Raw genomic sequence first — 26083 nt, 5'->3', positions numbered from 1 at the left:
GAGATTGGTCTGAAGTTCTCTTTCTTTGTTGGGTCTTTGTGTGGTTTAGGTATGAGTGTAATTGTGGCTTCATCGAATGAACTGGGTAGTGTTCCTTCTGTTTCTATTTTGTGGAATAGTTTGAAGAGAATTGGTATTAGGTCTTCTTTGAAGGTCTCATAGAATCTGCACTAAAACTGTTTGGTCCCGGACTTTTTTTTGTGAGGAGACTTTTAATGATTGCTTCTATTTCTTTTGTGGTTATGGGACTGTTTAGATGGTTTATCTGGTCCTGATTTAACATTGGTAACTGGTGTTTGTCTAGAAAATTGTCCATTTCATCCAGATTTTCTAATTTTGTTGAGTATAGGTTTTTGTAGTAGTATCTGATGACTTTTTAAATTTCTTTGGTTTCTGTTGTTATGTCACCCTTTTCAGTTCTGATTTTATTAATTTGAATACTGTCTCTCTGCCCTCTGATTAGTCTGGCTAAGGGTTTATCTATCTTGTTGATTTTCTCAAAGAACCAGCTCCTGGTTTTGTTGATTCTTTGTATCGTTCTTTCTGTTTCTATTTGGTTGATTTCAGCCCTGGTTTTGATTATTTCCTGCCATCTACTCTTCTTGGGTGTATTAGCTTCTTTTTGTTCTAGAGCTTTTAGTTGTTCAGTCAAGTTGTTAGTGTGTGCTCTCTCCAGTTTCTTTCTGTATGCACTTAGAGCTATGAGTTTTCCTCTTAGCACTGCTTTCATTGTATCCCATAGGTTTTGGTATGATGTGTCATCATTTTCATTAAATTCTAAAAAGTCTTTAATTTCTTTCTTTTTTTCTTCCCTGACCATATTATCAATGAGTAGGGTGTTGTTCAGTTTCCATGTGTTGTGGGCTTTCCATTGTCTTTGTCATTATTGAAGACCAGCCTTAGACCATGGTAATCTGATAGGATGCATGGGTTTATTTCTATTTTTTTGTATCTGTTGAGGTCTGTTTTGTGACCAATTATATGGTCACTGTTGGAGAAGGTACCATGAGGTGCTGAGAAAAAGGTATATTCTTTTGCTTTAGGGTGAAATGTTCTATAGATATCTGTTAAGTCCATTTTGTTCGTAACTTCTGTTAGTTTCGCTGTGTCTCTGTTTAGTTTCTGTTTCCATGATCTGTCCATTGCTGAGAGCTCGGTGTTGAAGTCTCCCACTATTATTGTGTGAGGTGCAATGTATGCTTTGAGCTTTAGGAAGGTTTCTTTTATGAAAGTGGGTGCTCTTGTATTTGGCGTATAGATATTGAGAATTGAGAGTTCATGTTGGTTGACTTTTCCTTTGACAAGTATGAAATGTCCTTCCTTATCCTTTTTGATAGCTTTAAGTTGAAAGTCAACTTTATTCGGTATTAGAATGGCTACTCCCGCTTGTTTCTTAGGGCCATTTGCTTGGAAAATTGTTTTCAACCCTTTTACTCTAAGGTAGTGTCTGTCTTTGTCGCTGAGGTGGGTTTCCTGTATGCAGCAAAATGCTGGGTCCTGTTTAGGTATCCAGTCCGTTAGCCTATGCCTTTTTATTGGGGAATTGAGACCATTTATATTAAGAGATATTAAGGAGAGGGGATTGTTGCTTCCTGTTATTTTTGCTAATAGTGGAGACATTCTTTGTGTGGTTATCTTCTTTTCAGTTTGTTGGAAGAGGATTTTTTACTTGCTCTTTCTAGGGTATAATTTCCCTCCTTGTATTGGAGCTTTCCTGCTATTATCCTTTGTAGTGCTGGGTTTGTGGAAAGATATTGTGTAAATTTGGCTTTGTCATGGAATATCTTTGTTTCTCCATCTATGGTAATTGAGAGTTTTGCTGGGTATAGTAGCCTGGGCTGGCATTTATGTTCTCTTAGGGTCTGTATGACTTGTGTCCAGGATCTTCTGGCTTTTATAGTCTCTAGTGAGAAGTCAGGTGTAATTCTGATAGGTCTGCCTTTATATGTTACTTGGCCTTTCCCCTTTACTGCTTTTAAAATAAATTGTTTTGTGCATTTTGTGTTTTGATTATTATGTGATGGGAGGTATTTCTTTTCTGATCTAGTCTATTTGGTGTTCTGTAGGATTCTTGTATGTTTATGGGCATCTCGTTCCTTAGGTTAGGGAAGTTTTCTTCTATAATTTTGTTGAAGATATTTATTGGCTCTTTAAGTTGGGAATCTTCACTCTCTTCTATACCTATTATCCTTAGGTTTGGTCTCCTCAGTGTGTCCTGGATTTCTTGGATGTTTTGTGTTAAGAAATTTTTGCATTTTGTGTTTTCTTTGACAGTTGTGTCAATATTTTCTATGGTATCTTCTGCACCTGAGATTCTCTCTTCTGTCTCTTGTATTCTGTTGGTTATGCTTGTGTCTACGACTCCTGATGTCTTTCCTAGATTGTCTATCTCTGTGATAGTCTTCCTTTGTGATTTCTTTATTGTTTCTACTTCCATTTTTATGTCCTGAATGGTTTTGTTCAATTCCTTCACCTGTTTGTGTTCTTTTGTAATTCTTTAAGGGATTTCTGTGTTTCCTCTTTAAGGGCTTCTACCTGTTTACTTGTGTTCTCCTCAAATTCTTTGAGAGTGTTATTTACGTCCTTCTTTAGTACTCTATCATTATCATTAGAAGTGATTTTAGATCTGGCTCTTCCTTTCCTCGTGATATCGGGAGTTCAGAACTTTCTAGTGTGGGAGAACTAGGTTCTGATAATGCCAAGTATGTTGGGTTGCTGATGCTTATGTTCTTACACTTGCCTTTCGCCATCTGGTTCTGCTTGGTGCTATCTGTGCTGTCTCTGACTGGGACCTGTCTTAACTATTATCTTGGTTGTGTCAGAACTGTTTGGGATGGGTTTTGCGGCTTGGGTTAAAGCTGAGGCCCAAGATCCACTCAGTGCTCAGGTGGAGACCGGAAGGAACCAGTGCTCCGGACCAGGAGTGAATTCCTGGGTCCCAGTGGGTCCCAGTTGCTCCCTGTTTGGGGCGGCTGTTGCTGTGTCCTTACTTGAGATACTGCCCGGGTTAGAGCTCCTGGGAGGCCCTCTTCCTCTGGGTTTTGTCAGGTTGGTTACAGAGCTGCCGCCTAGGATCTGCTCTGTGCTCGGGCCCAGACTGGAAGTGAAAAGAATGTATTTTTGATGGTTAATTTTTCTTCACTGTGCCTGTCTGCCTATACATCTTACTGTTGGAATTTCTTTTCTTTTCTTTCTTTCTTTCTTTCTTTCTTTCTTTCTTTCTTTCTTTCTTTCTTTCTTTTTTTTTTATCTCAGAGGTTGTATAGGGATAAGGGTTAGGTTATACTGGATTTCTTTTCTCTGGGCTTATGATGTATTATACTTTCCAAGCCCTCAGCTTATGTATCTTATTCCATGCCATATTTATAGATGTCCAGCCTATTCATTTTTAGGTCTGCTATTTCCTGCAAAGATGTTATGTTCATTATTATTGCAGCTCAGATGGTGTGGGAAGGCTATTTTGAGTTTTGTGTGCCATTTAGTTTCAGGGTAGTCTCTGAAGAGTGATACCTATGAGAAGAAAGGAAGGTTGCACTGGGCGGAAAGAACAGTTGAGCAGTGTTCGAGTCCTGGGAAGATTCTATAGACAGCCTGCCAAAACCCTTCAGAATGACCTAGGATGAGACAACAGGATCCGGCCTTTATACTCAAGTTGTCCCACACATCCTTCACCTTCACCTTCACCTTCACCTTCACATTCTTCCTTCAGGGAGTATATTCTTCTAGAAGGGATGTGAGCTTTGGATGTCAGTGATGTGGAGTGAGAATCTTGTAAGAGGACATCATCTGGGGCCTAGAGAGATAGCTCAGCAGTTAAGAGCACTGATTGCTCTTCCAGAAGTCCTGAATTCAATTCCCAGAAACCACATGGTGGCTCACAGCCATCTCTAATGGTGTCAGGTGCCCTCTTCTGGTATGTCTTCAGATAGCTGTAGTCTACTCATATAATAAATTAAATAAATTTGAAGTTGTAACAATCATATCTCTGGGATCTACAACTGGTCATTTTTTTTGATAAAATTTATTAGGAATATGCTATAATTATTGTAAATGAAATATATTAGAGAATTTGAATCTTATGAAAGGTACCGTTAAGTATATTATTTTTTGACTCATGCTTTTATATTGAGAAATAAGAAACATCAACTCTCTCAAATTACAGCTCCCTTTAGGAAGGAGATTGAGGGCTTTGTTCTTTGTTCTTTGATGATTATTTTAAAGGTGAATGTGTCCTTGAAGAAGGTCACACCTTTCCTATTGTCTCCTTTACAGTCATCCTTGGGGACATTGTAATGGAACATGAAGCTGGGAATGGCTATTAAACAGATTTGAGTAGGGAACCAGCTATTTCATCCTTTGTGTTTCAAACTGAAACGATGACCTATTGCCGGGACTTTCTCATTAATAACAACAGGCAATAGAAAACATATTGCTGTGTCAGCACACACTGTTGTGTTGTAAATGCTGAATAAATGTTAGCTGTGATAGACTGCAATCATATTTATTGGTTGACTCTTGTGCTTTTCAGCTTTTTCTGAACTGTAGAGCATAAGTCAAACATACAAGTTTGTGGCTGTAAAAGTGGAGGGCATCATATTAGGATGAACCACTACAAATTGACCATAAAATCTTTGGCTTGTTTTATACGCCATGATTATGAGTAAAATATCACCTAGCAGAACTATAAATAAAGGAGCTAGAGAGAAGAGGGGGCACCCCTCCCTGTTTTAGGTCTTTTTATTAACCTGGAAGGGGTTTTTGTGACCCTGGGCGCTTCGTATGAGTAGAAGCTTTGCCTGATAGAAATATGAGTATGAGAGAGCAGTGGTGACTGCTTTGGTAGCAGTGACAGTTCTGGTTAGTAAAAGCATGTTTCTAAGTACATTATTGAAAGTTCTAGGACAATTAAAGACACTAAGGAGATACTGAAGGACTAGTCTGAAGCAAAGAAGCTCTGCTTTGAGCAGGACTAGTAAGCAAGTAAGTGGTCTGAAGGTAACTTTGAAGGAGGCATAAAAAGGACACTTCACAGAAGATTTGAGCCAGCAGTGAATGGAGTTATGTAGTATGCTTTGTAAAATTTAGCTTTTTCTGCCAAGAGCTTTCAATGTCAATCTAATACCGTTCAGTTAAAACTATAATATTTTTTGTTCTCCACCTTACTTGACTGATACTATTTTAAGTCCCTTTCTATGTTTTTTTTGAGACAGGTTTCTACATTGACAGCTCTGAAAATCTCTATGTAGACCAGGCTGGCACTGAACTCATACAGATCTGCCTGCTTCTGTCTCCTGGGTTTTGGGATGAAAGATGTGCACCAGTACTCTCAGTGAGTCTAGTTTTTTTTGTTTTGTTTTGTTTTTTTTAATAAACACTAGTTTTTGAGAATTTTGTACAGTGTGTTTTGACTATATACACTCTACTTTCCCTAGATCTTCCCAGATATCCTCCTCCTTCCATTCACACCCCAACTTGGAGTCCCCCACTCTATTCCCTCCAGGTCAATTTGTGCTGCTGAACTAGTTTTGGATGAGTTGGTCATTTACTGAAACAAGGAGTTATCAGTGGAAACATATTCACAGAAAATTGATCTTTTCTTTCCCAGGAGCTCAGAAATGCCAATAGTTTCTCAGCCTAACTCCCCTTTCCATGGAGGGGTTTGATTTGGTTTAGGCTTGTACATGTATTTAGGCTGTTACAAACACTGCGAGTTTGTATATGCAGCTGTCCTGCAGTGTCCAGACAACACTGGTTCTTTTTCACTCTCACAGACTCTTTCCACTCTCTCCTTCACACTGTATGTATAGAATCATGTCATCCACATATAAGGATACTTTGATTACTTTCTCATTTGTATCTTCTCTGTCTCCTTCACTTGTCTTAGTATGTTAGCTAAACTGGAAGTACTATGCTGAGGGTGTGTGCAAATGATATTAAATTCCGAGTATTGACTGAAAATGAAAACATAACATTCCAAACTCTATGAAAGAAATTCAAATGAACAGTCATAAAATGAAATTTTGTAAAACTATGTTCCTATATTAAGAACAGTGAAAGATCTCAAATTAATAACATGAACCAAAAGGCCAGCGAAGAAGAAGACGAATAACATTTTCCAAAAGTAGATAGGAAATGCTCATCAAAATCAAGGGTTGAAATAGAAATAGAAGTAGTAGCAAGACGTAAAGATTCAATGTAATTTTGAGTTGGTTCTTTGAAAAGATGAAGATTGACTTTCTTTTTTTCAAATTAACTGAAAGAAAATACAATCTAGTTAAATAAAATTATAAATTAAAGAGAGAACATTACAGCAGACACCAAGGAAACTCAGACAATCATAAGGAAGAAGAAATGGATAAATTTCTTGGTAAATGACCTACCAAAGTTTAATTGAGGGAAAATCAGTGATGTAATAGATTCATAACTTTCATTAAAGTAGTGAGCATGGCCTTTAACAGCTGACCCATCTCATATTTGTGGTACTCCTAACAGTGGGAGAGGGTTTGGTTGTCTTTGATTCTTTTGCATGCTCTAGTGAACCTTTTTCTTCTACAGGATTGATTCCCTTATCCAGCGTTGATATGAGGGTTTGTGCATAGTCTTATTGTAGCTTGTTATGCAGTCTTTGGTTGTTTCTAAATGCAGAAAAGTCCTCAGAATACTTCATTTCTATGATAAAAGTTCTGCAGGAAACAGGGATACAGGGGACATCTCTCAACATAAAAGCAATATACAATAAACCTATAGCAAGCATCGTTGTAAATGGAGAAAATCCTTAAAGTATTGACTAAAATTTCCAATTTTTTAAAAAATAAATCACTCAAAGATATACTTAGAAGGGATTCTGTTTTATTGACTTTGAAAATAAGAAAAATTTAAAACAAGTGAAGATACTGGATTAAAATGAAAATGAAATGAAAATTCAGTATCTAATCAGTACTACCTTTAAAGGAATTGTACCTGTAATATCTTGTCAGTGTGCCTTCATCAGTAAGGAGACACATTTTATCCATGTAAGCACAGCTCCTGCCAATACTCTCTATAGCAGGACAATGAAAATGCCTTCCAGAATTCATTTTTACCTTGTAGTATGCTGACTGCTACCATAGAATTACTATCAATATGACGATTTAGCTTTACTTGGGCAATATTTCATTTTTCTCTGTGGGCAATGGTGGTAAGATTTTTCACTCTTTAATGATTTCAGAGAATATTAAACTGTAGCAATGTTTGATTACATCATAGGAATTTTATTTGAATTGATTTATGATTATAATATGAATTGGGTTTCTTAGAGAGTTCAGAAATAGACCAAGACATTATTCTGAATATAAAAAGAAAAACAGACCCAATTAAATAGATAATCTCTCCAAAATAGTACACCCAGCCAAGTAGAAGTTTGTGCTAATAAGGTCACCCAGATAAGGTGGTAGAAGAGTATCTAAGGAGAGTGGTTTATACACTAGAAGTAAATTGAGGATCAGATGTGGGATAGAACAATGTTAACTTTCCCTTTTCTCTTTTCAACAAATGAATGCCCTTGTTTTTTTCTGTGAACTGATGATTACATTTGAAATTGAGAGAATTTAACCTTGCTAGTTGCTTAGAGTAATATGGGTATATAAATATCTCTTCACACCCAGCTCATTTGGGCAGCCATACAGGGTGTGTGTGTATCAGTAAAAACAAATTTGTATTTATTATATATTGTTCTAGTAAGCAGGAAATCTTTATGTTTAAAAGCAGTATATCATCTCACTTAACTCATTCAATGATTATTAGATATGTTTATAACATGTAAACATATCAGTTAGATATGAGGAAATACTTCCATGAGATTCAGCTGTAAGGTATTTTCTCAATCCAAATCAAGGTGGGTAGCACTATTCTTGGGGTGATGTACTGAGTTCAATAAGAAAGCAAGCTGAGAATGCCAGAGGAAGCAAGCTAGTAAGCAGCATACCTCCATGGCCCTCTGCATCAGCTCCTGTCTTCAGGTTCCTGCAGTGTTTAAGTTCCTATCCAGACTTTTTGGTGATTGAACAGCAATGGGAAAATGTAAGCTGAATATACCCTTTCCTCCCCAACTTGCTTTTTTGGTCATAATGTTTTGTCACAGCAATATAAAACCCCAACTAAGACAATATCAAATGTTTTTCATTGAAGTGCCTTTAAAATTTAGTATTGTACAGCATATTATGAAATTTTCAGTTCAAAATTCAACAAATAATTCAGTTACTTCATGTTTGAAGCACTAGGACACAACACACAACTTGTGTGTTGTGACCCATTTGGCAAACCTCTATCTCCAAGAATACTTACATCACAGTTCTTAACAGTAGAAAAAAGACAATTGTAAAGTAGCATTGAACATAATTTTATGGTGAAGGCAGTCACCACAGCAATGAGGAACTATTAGAGTCACAGCATTAGGAAGACTGAGAATCACTGCACTTGGAAATTTAGATGAATATTTCTGTTCTTTAGGGCATAAAATATATGATTAGGATTTTAAAAGTCATATCCCCATAAAATAAACAAATACAAGCAAGCTACATTTAAAAGACAACAACCATGTCAGTGAGATGGCTGACTGGGTAGAGATGCTTGCCACTAAGTCTGAAAAGCTGAGTTTGATCTCTAGAAACTAACTTGATAGAAGGAGAGAAACAACCCCATAAAGTTATCCTGTGACCTTTATACACATATATGCACATGTGCATACATACATATGCATCCACAATAAATATGATAAAGAATTACAAAGATAGTAACCAATGTTTTCTATGAAATAATGCCAAACTGCACCAGCTTCTAAACAAATAAGAGTACCCATGTCCAGAAATATCTACACTACATAGAAATGTTGTGGTTAGTGGGTTGTCTCCAGGCTTAGACAAGGGTTCACTAGTCTTGAACATCTGTTCTGTAGGCTTTAAATTACTGGTGATTTGTGACATTTAAATAGGAAGTTTATGTTCATTTTTCTTCATTTCTGGGTCTGAGGGACAGGCTTTTACTATTTCTTGTTTTCTACTTAGTTCATTTAAGTGCAGTTAGTGTTCAGTTTTTGTAAATGAAGATATTTAGACTAAATACCCTTCAGAAACTAGGTAAACTGTTTTAAACATACATTTTTTTCTTCTTAACATTTTAGGTATGCTATACCTCCAGAACATGGAAAGCGACTTGAAAGACTAGCCCAAGGTAAAACTTACATTCAGTTTCTTACCTTGTATGCTTTGTGTTTTGAGGTAGTTCAGCAGTTTATTTACTCTATTTTTTTTTATGTATATCTTCTTCAAACTGCTAGCTTTTAAATGTTACCCTAATTGAACAATATTATTTATTTTCACATTAATAGTTAATGTTTCTTCTGTTGTATAGTCTTTATAATAAGTTTAGCTGACTGTTTAATATTTCATTGAACAGTTGTCATTTCAATAGATTGTGCCTATTCTCACCTTTCTTTTTTTTCTTAAACACTTTTGAAATTTGTTTGCTGGCCACCCTTCTTCTAAAGATGTCAGCTAGGCATGATCTATTTGTAAGAACAATAAGAGTTAAATCTGAGTGATAACTTGAATCAAGCCTTTTAACTTGAATCTTCCTTTATTAGGACTCACTCTTGAATGAGTAGAGCTCTTCTGCTCATGCATTGATATATCATGTTATGATTGCCTTTTATTAAAATGATGAGGGAAGTTTTCCTTATATGTACCATATATTCACTTAAAAATGAAATAAGGACTGGAGAGATGGCTCAATGGTTAAGAGCACTGGCTGTTCTTCCAGAGGTCCTGAGTTCAATTCCCTGCACCTGCAAGGTTGCTCACAACTTCTATAACTCTAGTCCCATGGGATCTGATACCTTCTTCTAGCATGCAGATGAGCCTGAAGGCAAAAGAAAAAAAATATAGTACATAAACAAATAAATCTTTAGGGCTAGAGAGATGGCTCAGTGGTTAAGAGCAGTGACTTCTCTTTCAGAGGTCCTGAGTTTAGTTTTCAGAAACCATGTGGTGGCTTACAACCATCTGTAATGGAATCCTGTGCTCTCTTCTGGTATGTCTGAAGACAGCAATAGTATACTCATATATAAAAAATAAATTAAAAGAATCAAATGAGGGCACTGAAAAACCTCATTGACTTGACAGTTTGATCAAAAATTATTAATGGAATCTACAATTTATCCACTTCCCCAAATTATAGGAAACTATTCAAAGTAGTTACAGGATCACCTTTATAAGACACAGTGTTATAATTTTGGCAGGACAGTGTTCATTATATAACAATAATAATAGTAGTTTAATTGTAAGTGTGAATTTAAGGATTATTTTCAAGAATACCGAAGTATTTGAATACTGTTTGGGTAATAGATTAGAGCAGAGAGTTATAAGATGATCATCATATATTATAGACTATATAGGTAATGAACTTTGTGTTAAGACTAAATGTTGAGTTCTTTTCTGTAATAAGTATTTCACCATTTAAATGAACCTCATCACTAAAGAACGTTAAGAAGAACTCATGTCAGCTTTGTGGTGCAGTGTCAGACACTGAAGTCTATCGTGTGAACTATGAGAGGTGACGTCCCAGGGAGGTAAAGGCGCACGTTTTTAATCAATGAAAAGAGAACTAAAACTGCTTACAGTAGTATTTTGAGAAAGGAAACAAATGAAAAAGTCCTTTAAGATAGTGAAATATTTGTATCTGTTATGCAGATACCAGCCAGATAATTACAATGATAAAACAATGTAGTACATATGATAGAGCTTTATAGACTATCTACATCAAAGCAGTGTGTGAAACATAAAATGAAAAGCAGGTTGAGATATTTTCCATTATCTTGCCTGTACACTGTAACCACTATAGCCACCTTTTATGCATGAGTGCTTCATTTTTGATTTTTAATGAGATCTTGATTGATTGTGGCACCTATGAATATTTTATCTGAAAACTTTAACGCCTATATTTGGCACCTATGAATATTTTATCTCAAATATATAAGGCTTGTATTTAACAAAGCCAGGAATTTGAATTTGCCTTCCAGTTGCTTTTTCATTTTTTAAAAGTGTGTGTGTGTGTGTACGTAGATGTGTATGTATGTAGGTATAGAGCATGACTTTCCTTCAGTAGTTTTCCAATTTAAGATAAATTATAATGTTTTCCCATTGTTCATGTCCTGATTACACATCCACTTCAGAAGCAAATTAATGGACACCTTTTTCTTCAATGATTTTAATTTAAAACTTAGTTTATATAGTGCTGCACAAAGTTACAGATTTGGAAAGCTTGACAGATCTATTTGAAGTTTATTAAAATTGTTGGATGGGTTTGAATTTGGAGACCAGCTAGAGTTGGGTGCCTTCCTTTCTCCCTAAGTAAGACTTAGGGCATTTTACTGTACAGACTTAATCATTATACTGGTACAGCTTTTACTTCCTAGTCATTAAAGTTTTATTTAGTGTTTATATTTTATGATTATTAATTATCACTAGATTGCTATGAAAATAACATCACAGGGCAAAGTTACATTTTTATTTGTGTTGGTCTTGTAAAGAAAGAATGGTAGTATTTACTTCCCAATGTCTCTATAGAGAACTGATTTTGCGAACTCCCCCTCTCTGTCCCTTTTCTAGTTTTAAACAGATGAAGATGCTTACACAGAATGTATTTAAGGAAAAAAAAAGATTTATTTTTTAAAAATTAATTATGGTGCTAAGAACTGGACTTGAGTCCTGAAAGAACACTATAGGCTTTTAACTTCTGAGCCAACTGTTTAGTTTACAATACTTTATTATTATTTTTTTTACCAAGCTATTCCTTAAATTGCTTAATTGCTTTGTCTGTTTATTAGGTATTTGTTCTATCTATCTATCTATCTATCTATCTATCTATCTATCTATCTATCTATCTATCTATCTATCTGAGCTGTGTGACCTTGCTCCCTACTGTAGCATAAACAAACATTTAAATTACCTAAAAATTTCTCCGAATTTATGATGATTCAGATGATTCAAGATTCATCATTTATGTCTACCTTTGTTGCCTATAGACCTTGTGTGGCTGAGGATATCTGAATTCAGTCTAACACAAAATTAAAACATACCTTTCTTTTTCAATTGAGTACTAATGAGTTTTTCATCAAAGTAACCTACTCTGACTTTTGTGTAGAGCATCAGAGCTAGCTAGAGTTCTGGCAAATCTTCCTTCATTTTAGATAAGATATCACATCGTACTTTCACTTCCACAGGATACATGCATCATTTCTGTTGTCTTTTTGTTTCCTTGGGATCTGTCCTCTTTCATTTTCCTCTGTCTTCACTTTGTACTTCTCACTGTGACTTGTTTCCCACTCTCTGGGTAAGATTGCTCATCCTTTGAAGGACAAAGAGCTGAATAAAACATCAAACATGCCAGTTTTCATTTTCCTCTCCCAGTATCACCAAGGTAATGACAGCATACCTCAGCTAGATTGAAAGCAGTGATGGATAAAATCGGCTATGAACTAAAGCATAATACACTGCTGAGTGAACATTTAATACATTGTTGAATAAAAGATTTCCTTAATGTTTAGCTTCCTCTCTTCAAAGCTCCCCAAAATAGGCTTGTAAGGCAAGTTTCCAGTCATTTGTTTGTATTTACTCAGATGGGTTTTTTTAAATTAAGATTATTTTATTTATGTGTATGAATATTTACTTGCATATATTTATGAATGTGCACCATGTGTATTCCTGGTGCTTTGGAGGTCAGAAGATGCCATCAGACCCTCTGGAACATGAGTGACAGGTGGTCGTGAGCCACCTTGTTGGTGCTGGGAAACAAACCTGGCTCCTCTGCTAGAGCAGCAAGTGCTCTTAACCGTTTAACCCTCTCTGCAGCCTTTAAAATATTATTTCTAACTGACACATAGTAATTATGAATGTTTTTATGGTATAATATGATATTTTCAAATACTTATACCATGCTAGGAAGGGGAAATCTGTCATTTAAGAGATAAATCATTTCTTCATGTTAGACATATTAAAATTCTGTCTGTGACTTTGAAATAATTTAATTCATTGTTCCTAAGCATAGTTATTATAGGATATTTTAAGTTACTAGTGGTTAGTGTGAAATTAACTGGAAAGAAGAAGGAAGATAGGGAAGAGTTTGGTGCATATGGTTTCTTGGGCTACTGGAAGCAGTGCTTTCAGAATGGTTAGTTCTCAGTGTCTCCACTGAGGGATTGGGCTAGTACACAGGTGTCCTTAATCTCACTTTCTACTTGAACAGTAAGTTTGAACAGTAAGTTATTATATATTAGGCGAGTGCATTTCAAATATGTGTCGATTTGAAATTTAATGATTTTGTATTTATAAATATAATTTTGGGTAAATAGTTTTGAAAAGTTCAACCTTTTTGACATATATATCGCTTTTTAAGGATTAGGACTTGGACTGGTTTTTAGTTCAAGTTATAAGAACATTAGAATTCAAGTATATTTTAAAAACTGCATGAAATGTTTTCTTAACTTACACTATATTTATGTTGATCTTTAGGCTTTTTCCCCAGCAGCTCCCAAGGCTGTGATGCATTTCTCCGCCACAAGATGACGCTGATTTCCCCCTCAGTGCTGAAGAAGTATGGCATTCCCTTCGACAAGGTTTGTTTCTGTTGGACTTTCACAAGTAGATTTTTCATTTCATGAGATTTGTATTTAAGAAGAATTTAAAATGGCAAAACATGTCTTGGATTATTAAATAACACTTATGACAGGTGAAGAGAAATTTAAGCTCATGTTCTATAGCATCAAAAATTAATTCTTAATTAAAATCTTATTTTAAAATGTATTTACTCAAACTTATATATATTTAATTTTTGTTGAGCATTTCATACATAAATATAATATCCACCCACTGTTTCTTCCCATCCAGATTTTTCACTCTCTCCATTATCACTTTCCCTTCAAATATAATGTCCCTTCTTCTTCTTCTTTTTTTTTAAACTCACAGAGTCTACTTAGCAATACTTACATGTGCATGGCTATAGAACCATGTACTGGAGGATGGATAGATTCCTGGGGGGGGGGGTCATGGTTAAAAAGAAAAAAACAAAAAAAAAAACCATAAAAGCAGACATTAGTTGCCTATAGCTTCTATTGAGAACTTCATAATCTCCTTTTCTAGCCATACTAATTTGGTGGCTTGCATGATCATGTACAGTTTTTGTATATACAGTTACTGCTACTCTGAGTTCATGCATGAAATGGTGTTGTCATATCTGGCAGATATGTTTTTCTGCAGATATCTACTATCTCTGGCTCTTATCTTTCTGTCTTTTCTTCCATAATGATTCTCAAGCCTTGCAGGGAGGGGATATGATATAGACTCCGAGCTGACTCAGTCAAGTCAGTACAAGTCAGTGATAGTGTCCCTGGAAGACAGAAGAGGTCATCAGACTCCCTGAGTCTAGAGTTAACAGGTGGTTGTGGGTCCCCTAGCATGGTGCTAAGAACTGGACTCAGGTCCTATGAAAGAATAGCATTCTATTTATAGCATATTTTCTATATACATTTTTCAGTTGGTAGGTATCTAGGCTGCTTTTTTTCCTTAGGCATTATGAATAACACAACAAGGAACATGGAGGAACAAATATCTCTGTAGTTAGATATACATTCCATTGAGAATATACTAGCTATGCTGTAACTGGGTCTTCTATCTGTGTTTAGCTGTTTGAATTACCTCCTTACTGATTTTCATAGTCCCTTCTACTAGTTTATACTTTTTCCAACAGTGCATAAAGAAAGATATTCCTTTCCTCACATCATGTCACATATGTTGTCGTTAACTGAGGTAAGATGTGTTTCAAACTAGTTTCAGTTTTCATTCTTTGATGGGTAAGGATGTTAGACTTTTAAAAAATAAAGTATTTCTCAGTCATTTTTTACTTCTTCTTTTGAGTACTCTGTTTACTTTCATTTGCCAGTTTTTAATTGTTATTTTTGTTTGTTTTCTTGTTTTGCTTCTCAAGATTTTCTACTATCTTCTAGACGACTACATTCTTTCAGATGTATCATTGTTTAATATTATTACCCTCCTTTGTATAGACTACATGAATTATCGTGTCCTTTACTTTCTAGAAGGTTTTTAGTTCTATTAGGTCCTATTTAACAATTATTAGTCTGAATGCCTGTGCTACTGAGTATTGTTCAGAAAGCTCTTTCATGTGCCTATACATTGAAATGCATTGCCTATTAAATCATGGTGTCAAGTTTTATGTTGAAGTTTTTTATACATGGTTGTTGACTTTTGTGTATGGTCGAAATTAATATCTAATTTCATTCTTCTAAATATACATATCAAGTTTGATTGGTACTATCTGTTGAAGATGCTGTCTTTTCTCCAGTTTGCTTTTGACCTCTTTGTTAATAGACAAACAGCTGTAGCAGTGTGGGTGCATATCTAGGCTCTCAGTTTTATTCCAGTGATCAATGTGTTTGTTTTTATGCCATTGTAGTACTATTTATATTATCATAACTCTATAGTATAATTTGAATTCAATGATGATAAAGCTTCTAGCAGTGTTTTTATTGTTTAATGTTATTTTGGCTATTCTAGGTCTTTCGTGTTTCTGTATGAATTTTGTGCTTCTGCTCTTCAATTTTTGTGAAGAATTGCATGAAATTTTGATAGGAATTGCATTTACTCTACAGGTTACTTTTGATTGTATAAGGGTTAAACTTACCAATCCATGAATGTGAGACTTCTTTTAATCCTATGTTATCTTCAATTTCATCCTTAAATATTTCATTGTATGAGTTTTTCAGGTCTTTAGCTAGCTTTATTCATATAATTATTTTTAAAAATTATTTCATTTGTTTTTTATATTTATGGATTAGATTGTTTTTCTGTTTTCTTCCCCAGTATTTTTGTTATTGCTATAAAAAAAAGCCTACTGATTTTTTTTTTTTTTAGGTTTTTCCAGACAAGGTTTCTCTGTGTACCCCTGGCTGTCCTGGAACTCACTCTGTAGACCAGGCTAGCCTCGAACTGAGAAATCCGTCTGCATCTACTCCCAAGTGCTGGGATTAAAGATGTGTGCCACCACTGCCTGGATGATTTTTTTTTATGAAATTTTTTTCAATATAATTATCAGCTACACCAGTTTTCTGGTGGTCTTAGGGGTCTATTATGTATAGAACTGTATTATGTTTAAAAAAGAGTTCTTTGGTATTTTCCTTTCCTATTTCTGTTCCCTTTATCTTCATTTGCTGCTCTTGTGAAGAATGTAAGCACTGTATCAAGGAGGGGTAGATAGAATGGCTGTCCTAGTCTCATTACTGACTTGAAATGATGTGACCTTGTTTTCCATTTAGCTAGATGTTGCCTGTAGGCTTCCTATATATTACCTTTATAATACTAAGATACATCTCCTGTATTTTTACAATGCTTATGACTTTTATCATGAAAGGATGCTCATGGATTTTGTCAAAGACCTTTTCTGAGTATATGCTATTATTCTGAAGTATCTGTTTAGTTTTCTTTATGTGGTAGATTATGTTTGTTGATTTACATATATTGAATTATACATCCATCTCTGTGATATAGCCAACTTGATCATGGTCAGTGACTTTTTTCATGTGTTCCTGAATTTTTTTGAGAATTTTCTCTTTCATGTTTATAAGGGGAATTGGCCTGCACTTTTTTTTTTTTTTGGTTGTGTTTTGGTTTTGTTATCAGGATAATACTAGACATGTAAAAAAACAATTCAAAGTGTTCCTTCCTTTAATATTTTACCAAATAATTTGAGGAGTATTATTGAATATCTTGATAGAATTTTGCTTTCAGTAAATCTGGCCTAAGTTCTTTTTAAAAGTTGGAAGATTTTCATTTCCTGCATCAATTTTCTTGATTGTTACAGGTGTGTTTAAATTATTTTCTATATCTATGTCTACCTTTGGAAAAATCACATGCTTTTTAATATTTATTTGTTTCTTTTAATGTTTCCCTTTTAGTGAAATGTAAATTTTTTAAAATATGCCCTTATGATTCTCTGAGTTTCCTCAGTATCTTAATCATTTCTTACTTCCTTTTTGCTTAATTAGCTAAGGTTTTGTTGTCTCTTTTATCTTTAAAAGAACAAACTCTTCATTTATTTTTTTGTACTTTTTTTCATTAATTTCATACTCAACTTTTGTTTTGTATTCTAATCCACTGGTCTGGTTTTGCTTGTTCTTCTTGTCTCACGGCCTTTAGGTACAGCCTTAAGTTGCTAATTTGAGAGCTCCTACATTTTTCACTATAGGAACTTAAAACTATAAACTGTTCCTTATAGAATTGCCTAATGTACTTGGAAAATGTTCCATAGGCTCCCTAGAAGAATGTGCTTTCTAGAATGTTCTAAAATATCCTTCACATCCTTTTGATTTGCAATGCCAGTTAAAGCCAACATTTTTCTGTTTAATCTTTGTCAACATGATTTCTTGGTAAGAAAGGCATATTAAAGTCACCTACAGTCTCTTTGTTACAGTTAGTGCATATTTTAGATCTAGTAGTATATCTTTTATGAAGGGTGCACCTGTGCTTAGTGCATGTGTATTTACAAAAGCACTACCCTAGGATTCATATGATCATCCTCATCATTCTTGATTAATTTTGGATTGAAGTCTATTTTATTAGATATTAAAAGCTAAGCCTGTGTTTTAATTACTTTTGTTTGCTTCAAGTGCCTACTTTTCATTTTTTACTTTATAGTGGAATATGTTTAGTGGAGGAAGCTATAAGATGTATTGTGTTTTCTAGTCTGGTCTGCTTATCTGTGTCTTTTTTTCTGGAGAATGATTGCATTAATATTAGGAATTATACCTGTCACTTGGTTGACTTTTGTGGTTCTTTCTTAGACCCATTTTGTATTAAGAGTTGCAGTTTCTATTCCTAGTCTTCATTGGAAGGTCTACTGGTATCTTTGGGAACAAACACTGTCCAGCACATTCCATCCTGCTTCATCATTCTCCTGCCTTCCAGTGCAGGTCTCAAGAGTGTTGCACAACTTTGAGTAAGTTATTTGTAAGTGGAAGATAGGTGGAGAAGAACTTGAAAAGCACTCTCCTTGTGAGGGCAGAAGTACTATGTGGTTGGTTGGGGTAGTAGATATCTTGGAGCACTGGGAAGTAAGATCCTGGAGAAAAGGGGTAAGCTAATACTGTAGGAAGCAGCTATCAGTGTATTTTGAGTGGTGAGGATGGGAGAGTCTGGAGGGCCTCAATAGTCTGACAGCATTTGAAGACAAGATCCTGGAAAAGCATATAGGGTATGGCAGAATGATATCTACCTATTGTCTTTGAGAAGGAAGATTACATAGGAGATGGGTCTAACTGATCGGTTGTAGAGGGAGCTCCTAGAAGTGCTGAGGGGTCCTATTACATTGGGAAGAGCAAGGTCGCTTAAAAAAAAAAAAGATTCTTATGTTCTCCTTGAGGAGCAGTATAGTGCTATGGGATAAGAAGGAGGAAACCTAGCCACTGGCTCAGGGATGGGGAGTTCAGGAAGAACCTTTGAAGTGAGAAGGAATGGACCTAAGTTGTGTTGTTTGTGGGAAGCCTCAGAGACCTGGGTGGGCCTTGTAGCATGGGGAAAAGGAAAGTCCATGAAATATCTTGAGGAGGGGGTCACATAGGTTGGGAAGGAGGAGAACTAGCTCCAACATAGTAAAGTTTCCAGTATTATCTTCTTTTAGGGGCAAAGCTTTGTTCAAAATAAGAGTTTTCATTCAGCTTGAGCAGGTCATCTGGGTTTACTACATAGCTGCAGCTATTCAGTAAATACATTCTGGTGATGAACATGTTTACTCACACATTTAAAACCATGGAGAAAACAGAACAGAACATTGGCTCTAAGATGTACATTATTTGGGACTGGCTCAGTTATAGGGAGAAGCTGATAACTGATCACATCAGAGATAGTTACAAAGGGCAGACACTGTCTTGAGAGGGGATTCTGCTAGAGTAAGACTTGACCAGACCTGCAGATACAATGCTTTTGTGGGTTTAGTATACATGACTGTAGAGTGCTTTTTTAAATTAATTGACAGTTGCTTCATAAAATATTCTACTTGTTGGAGTACAAAAGACAATTTAAAGCCTAGTATATGCCTGTAAGAAGGTGTGACAACACAAGGTTGTAATCTCAGCACACAATACACAAATGCAGGAACATTGAGTTTGAGGCCAGTGGAGACATGTGAGATGCTATATTAACAAAAATGCAAGGTCTAGTAAATATAGTTAAATGGTACTATGCTTGCCTATCATTTATTAAGGGAAGCAAATCACTTGAAGGTTAGAATTGGTGTAAGTATTGGTAGTATACTTCTATGATCAGAAGGTTATGTATATTATAAGTAGTGCAGAGTAGGCTATTTTCACCATGACTGAGTGGGGTCTTGAAACATACATGGTGGCAGTTTGAATAGGTAGGACCCCAATAGACTCATGTGTTGAATGTATGGCCTGTAGGAAGTGACAATATTAGCAGGTGTTGCTTTGTTGGAATAGATGGAGCCTTATTGGGGGAAGTATGTTAACTGTGGGGATGGGCTTTAAGGTCTCATATATTCTCAAGCCATGCCCAATGTTGCACACAGTCTCCTGCTGTGGATCAAGATGTAGAACTCTCAGCTCCTTCTCCAGCATCATGTCTACCTGCTCACTGTCAGGCTTCCCGCCACGAGGATAAGGAATTAGAGCTCTGAAACTGTAAGCCAGTCCAAATTAAAGCTTTTCCTTTGTAAGAATTACTGTGGTTATATTGTCACTTCACAGCAGTGAAGCCCTAAGACAAAACCTTTACAGGTTTGTAGTAGAAAAGGGAACTTAAAACCATTCCTTCTTCCAGCCTTTGGTGGAACGGAGGCTAAATTCTTTCTTGTGATTCTGATTCTCTGCTTCTACACAGTATTTCATTGGCTATGTTGGCTTCTGTGGCTCTAGTAGAAAGTAGCAGGAGAAATTTAACTTCCAAGACGACAAGGTACCAGGAAGAATTATTGACTTGGTGTGGAATTGTGTCCACTTCTGTTTTCCACCTTGATTTGATACAGGACACATGATAACATAGTGTTTCTCAAATAGTTTATTCTGTGATGTCATAGGAGCTAGTGACAGTCGGTGGTTGTAGAATTACATCTGTTAGTCTCACTCCTGGTTTTTGTTACATTAGTTTTAAAAGAGTTTTACCTTCTTTACCTCTAAAATAGAGATAATACTAATGATTACTGATGGATATTCTAAGATTTAGAAAAGACAATCTATGTAAAGAGTTTTACATTCTATTGTAAAATTCTTTTTTTTTTTGCCATTTTTAAAAATTGGATATTTTATTTACATTTCAATTGTTTTCCTCTTTCCAGGTCTCCCCTTCGGAAACCCCATATCCCATCCCCTCTCCCCCTCCTTCTGTGAAGGTGCTCCTTTACCCACCCACACACTCCCACTTTCCTGCCCTGGCATTCTCCTACACTGGGGCATCGAACACCCTCAGGCCCAAGGGCTGCCCCTCTCACTGATGTCCACCAAAGCTATCCTCTGCCACATATGTTGCTGGAGCCATGGGTCCCTCCATGTGTACTCTTTGGTTGGTGGTCCAGCTCTGGGAGCTCTGGAGGGTCTGGCAGGTTAATACTGTTGCCCCCCCCCCCATGTGGCTACAAACCCCTTCAACTCCTCCTTCAATCCCTTCTCCAACTCCTCCATTGGAGACCCTGCACTCTACAATGGTTGGCTGCAAGCATCAGCTTCTGTATTTGTCAGGTTCTGACAGACAGAACATGAAATAGAGAGCTTCTTATTTTTAATAAAACTCTTTTTATATTTTATTATTTTTACATTTTTAATTAAAATATAATTACATTACTTTTCCCCGTCATTTTTCTCTTCATTGTCTTCCATATTCCCCCTCTCTAAGCCCTCCCATGTGTATTCCCACTCTCAAATTTAGAGCCTCTTTCTTTGAATACTATTGTTATGTACATATCTATGTTTTTGCACAGATTTACAAATATGTCTGGTTGAGTCCTTTTTTTGTTGTTTTTGTATATGTGGTTTCAGAGCTGACCACTTTATAATATTGGTTAGCCAAAATGAAGAGACTAATTATTACTCCCTCTGCCTGCAATCACTAGTTACTAGAGCTTCTTAAACTTTTTAAATAAAACACAATACAATTCAAGCAGAAGTAGAACTCCTGAACTCCTACAAAGCCCCGGTATCACTCGTGTGCCCTCTTGTCCCTCTTCTATGCCTATAATTTGATGATTAGGAATTTTATAGTATACCACATTTTCTGTATGTTTTTATCCTTTCTAAGTTTTTCCTATTTTTATTTCATTTCCTTCCTTCCTTCTTTCCTTCCTTCCTTCTTCCCTTCTTTCTGTTTTTTTCTTTTCTGTTTTTGCCTATATCCTCCATTTTGTGTCTTGTTAGTAGTCTTTTCTATTCTTGACTTATTCTTTTTTTTAAAAGCTTCTCCTGAATTTCCTCATCAAGATATTGAATGTTTGAATTCCACTTTCATTTTAGCTTGTGTTCTATTCAGTGTTTCTACCTCTTTATTAAATTTAGTTTTCAAATCCTGAATTATCTTTGTTATTTTGTTCACATATGTGTTTGTATTGGCTATAACTCAAGGTCTTTTTGTTATCCTTTGGAGTTAAGTAAAGTATTTGTATATGCCATTGTAAAATTCCTTGTATTTTTAAATAAAGTTTATGATTGTTTATAATTTTCTATTAACTTCTCTCTTCTGATGTATCTATAGGACTAGTGAGTTTGATAAGAGGCATGCTATTTTGGCCAGTCATGTTGTTTTTGTTTCTGGACATGTGAATTTCTTTTTTTAGTTGTGGGTTTGATGTGATAATCTGGTTTTCCTTAAATTAGGCAAGTAAGGTAGTTACAGGACATTTCACAATCAACAACTAACAAGGCCAAGATGCCAGTTTGATTACAATATATACTTTTATATTTATATAGTTTTACTGCTAAATATTTTAAATACACATCTCTACACGATTCATTTATTTCCCAACATTTTAGAACTGAAATAAGAGAATTGTATCATATTGCTCAGTAACTTCAAACACAACTTGGCTTTGTGTCAGATATTTTAGAGAAATCTTCTGCCAGTGAGAACTGAATGGTGAAAAAAATGTTTTTTTCGTTTCTTTAAGAGTTTTATAAATTCTTGCTTTCCCTCCCTTCCTTCCTTCCTTCCTTCCTTCCTTCCTTCCTTCCTTCCTTCCTTCCTTCCTTCCTTCCTTCCTTCCTTTCTTATTGGATAATTTATTTATTTTCATTTCAGATGTCATACCCTTTCCCCATTTTTCCTCCCTAGAACCCCTGTCTCATACCCCCTCCTCCTTCTTGCTTTTATACCATTTTAATTACATGAATTTATTATGGTCAGTTCTAGGTTGAGGGTCTAGCAATTCAGTAGATGCAAATAGTCAAAGAACAAGTAAGACAGTAAACACAAATAGTCAAAGAACAAGTAAGGCATTAAACACAATTCTGGGAACACTCCTGTGATCACTATTTCTAAAGGCTTATCAGGATGACCAAAATATCTAAGCCTACTTCTCTGTCCTAGACCAAAGTCATTTTCATGTCTGAAGCCTATTTCCTTGTTCTAGCCTAAGATTTAGATTCCTGACTGAAATTACTTCTTTGTTCTAGTCTAATGTCAGATTTCTGCCTGAAGCCCACTTCCGATTCCTTGGCCAATGTCATATTCCTGCCAAGCAGCCCATTTCCTTGTCCTTGGCCCATGTCAGATTCTTGCCAAGCAGCCCCAAAGGCTCCCCGCCTCTCTCTCTTTTTTATTTTATTTTTTTATTTGTTAAAAAAAGAAAACGTATTAAATAATAGTTGGTATCTTCTCCAGGATTGACAGTCTTGTCCATGACTATTTTTTTGATTCTCAGTTCATGTTGTTTATTTATTCATTCTTTTGCCAACTGTAGTTGGTGTTCAGGACTGGAAATCACTGTAGATATCTTATATTTGTTCTAATGGTAATTTTTTTATCCATAAGTATGTGCTCAACATTATTAGTAGACCTGCCATCAAGAATATATAGACTATCTTGAAAGAACAGTAATGATAAATAAAATATCACAATTGGGCGAAGTTTGGGATAATAAGACATGCAGAACATAGACTGCACTAGTGAATCCATTTCCTGTGTTGTACCTGGAGATGAGATGTTCATATTCAAGTCTGTGATTGCTGACAATACATACTCTGCTTGTATTGTTGGTCCCAGAGATTGAACTCAAGTTACCAGGCACTATTAACCACTGAGCCATATCAACTTCCAAAACTTTTATTATTTTAAAATAGTTTTGATATTTTGACTTTTTTTTTTGGTTTTAAAAAAGAAAATGGAAATATATACTAATCGTTAAATGATTTGGAAACTTAATGAACATTCTGTCTCCTCAAACTCTACAGATCACCCAGGAGGCTGGAGAGTTTATGATCACTTTTCCTTATGGATATCATGCTGGTTTTAATCATGGTTTCAATTGTGCTGAGTCTACAAATTTTGCTACTGTCAGATGGATTGACTATGGAAAGGTTGCTAAATTGGTAAGTTTTTCCTGAAAAGTGAAGCATATAGAGCATGTACCTAATGAACATGAGTAGCAGTGGTGGTCCCCATTCATACTGTAGCTACAGTCATTTTTGTCAGGTTAGTTATATTTACTTTTCATAAGACAAGTGGCCACTCATTACTGAATTTTTCTCTTTTGGTATTGTTATATGACAGTTTACTCTGACTAGATTTTTTTTTTTTTCTGTAGATGCTTACTTTCTCTCTCAAAGCTATCATTTGGGTTTCCTGCAGCATTTTCCCTTTGTGTGTGTTAAATGAGACTTGGACTTCTCATTAAAGTTCAGTCAGTTGTTTAGAAAACAGCAGGCTATAGAAGGAAGTGATTAGTTAAATTTAGAACTGTTGGTGGTTAAGAAACTATGGGAAAAAGAAATTATTGTGGTTGGAGATTTAGCTTGAAGGCCCTAAGTTCGGTCTTCAGCTCTGAAACGAAAGAAAAAAAAATGAAATTATTAAGGCTTCCTTAATGCAAAATTAAACTCCTTAGTAGTAACAATGTAAAACATATTTTATATCTTAACGTTAAACTTTATATAAAGATTTGTTTGTAGTTTTAGTTTCAAAACTATTTGTTTTAGTTCATATAAACAGTGTCATTAAACTTATATAAACTTTTGCTTGTAGTTTTAGTTTTAAAAACACTATTTGCTTTAGTTCATGTTCTGTGTATTTTCATCTGCAACAAACAGTTTCTATTGAATTGAATTACTTTCACCTTGAGGCATTAAAACAGAGACATCTTCAAAACAATTGATGATATTACCCTTTCCTATGACTTTTTGGGAGAAGCATACTGAGAGAGGGCTAGGTTTAATGAAACTATTTCAAAGTATATGAAGTTGACAGAATCAGTGAAAAAAATGATAAGTGAAGCTTCTAGGCCATTTATTAGCGACTACATGGTACAAGTGAATGTTCATTCTACTCTGAGGAAAATTGTGTGTATGACTATTTCATGAATTTAGGGAAAATCACTCTTAAGTTAATTAACAAGTGTATTTAGAAGATTGTATAACATTAAAATATATAAAAAATTTTACTCTTTGGCAACTCAGGAAATATTTTAATGAATTCTTGATTAAATTTTGTTTTGATTCTTTGTCAGGGTCCTGTATATATTTATATAAACGCATTATATTCTGGTCATTTAGCCTTCAAAACCTTATTTCCTCTTCCCACTCCTACTCAATCCTATCTTTTTCTCAACAAGTTCTCATCTTTTATATTTCTGTTACTGTCTTGTCTAGTTTGTTCGCTACATAGAAATTAGAGTTTTATGAGAATGTTTGGGGTTATTCAGTCAAGCACAAACAAGTTTGCTTGACTACACCACCTAAGAAAATGATTAATGCTTATTCCTGAGGGCTTGCTTACAAAGGAATACAACTGAACAAATTCCTACTAAATAGCACCATATTTTGTCTAATGGGAAATAGGACATTCAGCGAGTATATCTTGGCCTGTAACCTCAGTGCTTGCATTGAAATCAAATGCTTCCTCCTGTGTTGAAATCTTGCTATAAACGTGAAGTTGTAATGTGATGTTATGTTTTGCACCTTTAAATTTGGCAGAATAAGTAAGGTGTTGTAGATATTCAGATCACCAGAAAAAAAGCTTAGTGCTTGTTTATTACAGGCTTCAAAACTGTTTGGTGATATTGACCAAAATAAGATACTTCTTCCTTCTTTATAGCTATAAGCAATGAGATCATTTTCCCACATTTTTGTAGTAGGAGTGGACAGCCACGAGTGAAGAATTGTGGATGTTTGTATACCTTAGAACCTTAGCTGGCTGAAGTGTTACAGAGGTGGATCTAAGCCCATTTTTCTTATTCTTGCTAGATATGGTATGTATATTCAGGAAAGTATTTTTCAACAAAGTTAGAATGTCCTTTTTAAAGATTTACTGTAAGGAGAGAAATCATATGCATGTGAAACTCACTCATTATATTACTTCTATATTTGGTTTTGTTCACTTTATTTTATTAGTCACATAGCTATTGAGACACACATTAGGCTAGCTAATTTAAAATGTTTCACATGTCCTATGTAGGTATTTCCCTTATCCTTCTCTTCCTATGGGCCAGGTGGTGTGGCTTTGCTCTGAACATTTGCTTTGAGCAGTAGCTGAGAGCTTGTAGGTAGGGTAGACATCGGCTTCTGAAACTGCAAAGCCAATGATGTACCTTGTAATCATTCCTAAGTGCTTGTACCAAGTGGGGACCAAGCATTCAAATATATGAACCTATGGGGCTCATTTAAAACAGCACAGATTGCTAGCAAAATTTACTTCTGTAGAGTTGTAAGAGTAGGGTCTTTTCCTTGCTGATTGACAGGCTCCAGTTCTGTAGACCCTTCTGAATCAAATATATATATATATATATATATATATATATATATATATATATATATATATATAAATTACTT

General features: G+C 35.3%; 1 protein-coding gene across 3 annotated transcripts in view; it reads left to right on the top strand.

Annotated features, from left to right (window-relative positions):
• The window catches only part of Kdm4c (lysine demethylase 4C), a 171482-nt gene that overhangs the window by 47448 nt on the left and 97951 nt on the right, over window positions 1-26083 (top strand). For 2 of the 3 annotated variants that reach the window (XM_028754608.1, XM_028754609.1), the window contains exons 6-8: window positions 9158-9207; window positions 13545-13648; window positions 23492-23629. In XM_028754608.1, coding sequence (XP_028610441.1) covers window positions 9158-9207; window positions 13545-13648; window positions 23492-23629 — 292 coding nt within the window. Of the gene's footprint in view, window positions 1-5285; window positions 5330-9157; window positions 9208-13544; window positions 13649-23491; window positions 23630-26083 lie in introns of those variants that run through there. The other variant, XM_028754610.1, reaches the window with a different exon arrangement.

This window comes from Grammomys surdaster, unplaced genomic scaffold (genome assembly GCF_004785775.1).
Source record: "Grammomys surdaster isolate TR1022 unplaced genomic scaffold, NIH_TR_1.0 126029, whole genome shotgun sequence".
Lineage (NCBI taxonomy): Eukaryota > Metazoa > Chordata > Mammalia > Rodentia > Muridae > Grammomys > Grammomys surdaster.
The sequence above is the reverse complement of the archived record's forward strand: the minus strand, read 5'-3'. Positions and strand labels throughout refer to the sequence as shown.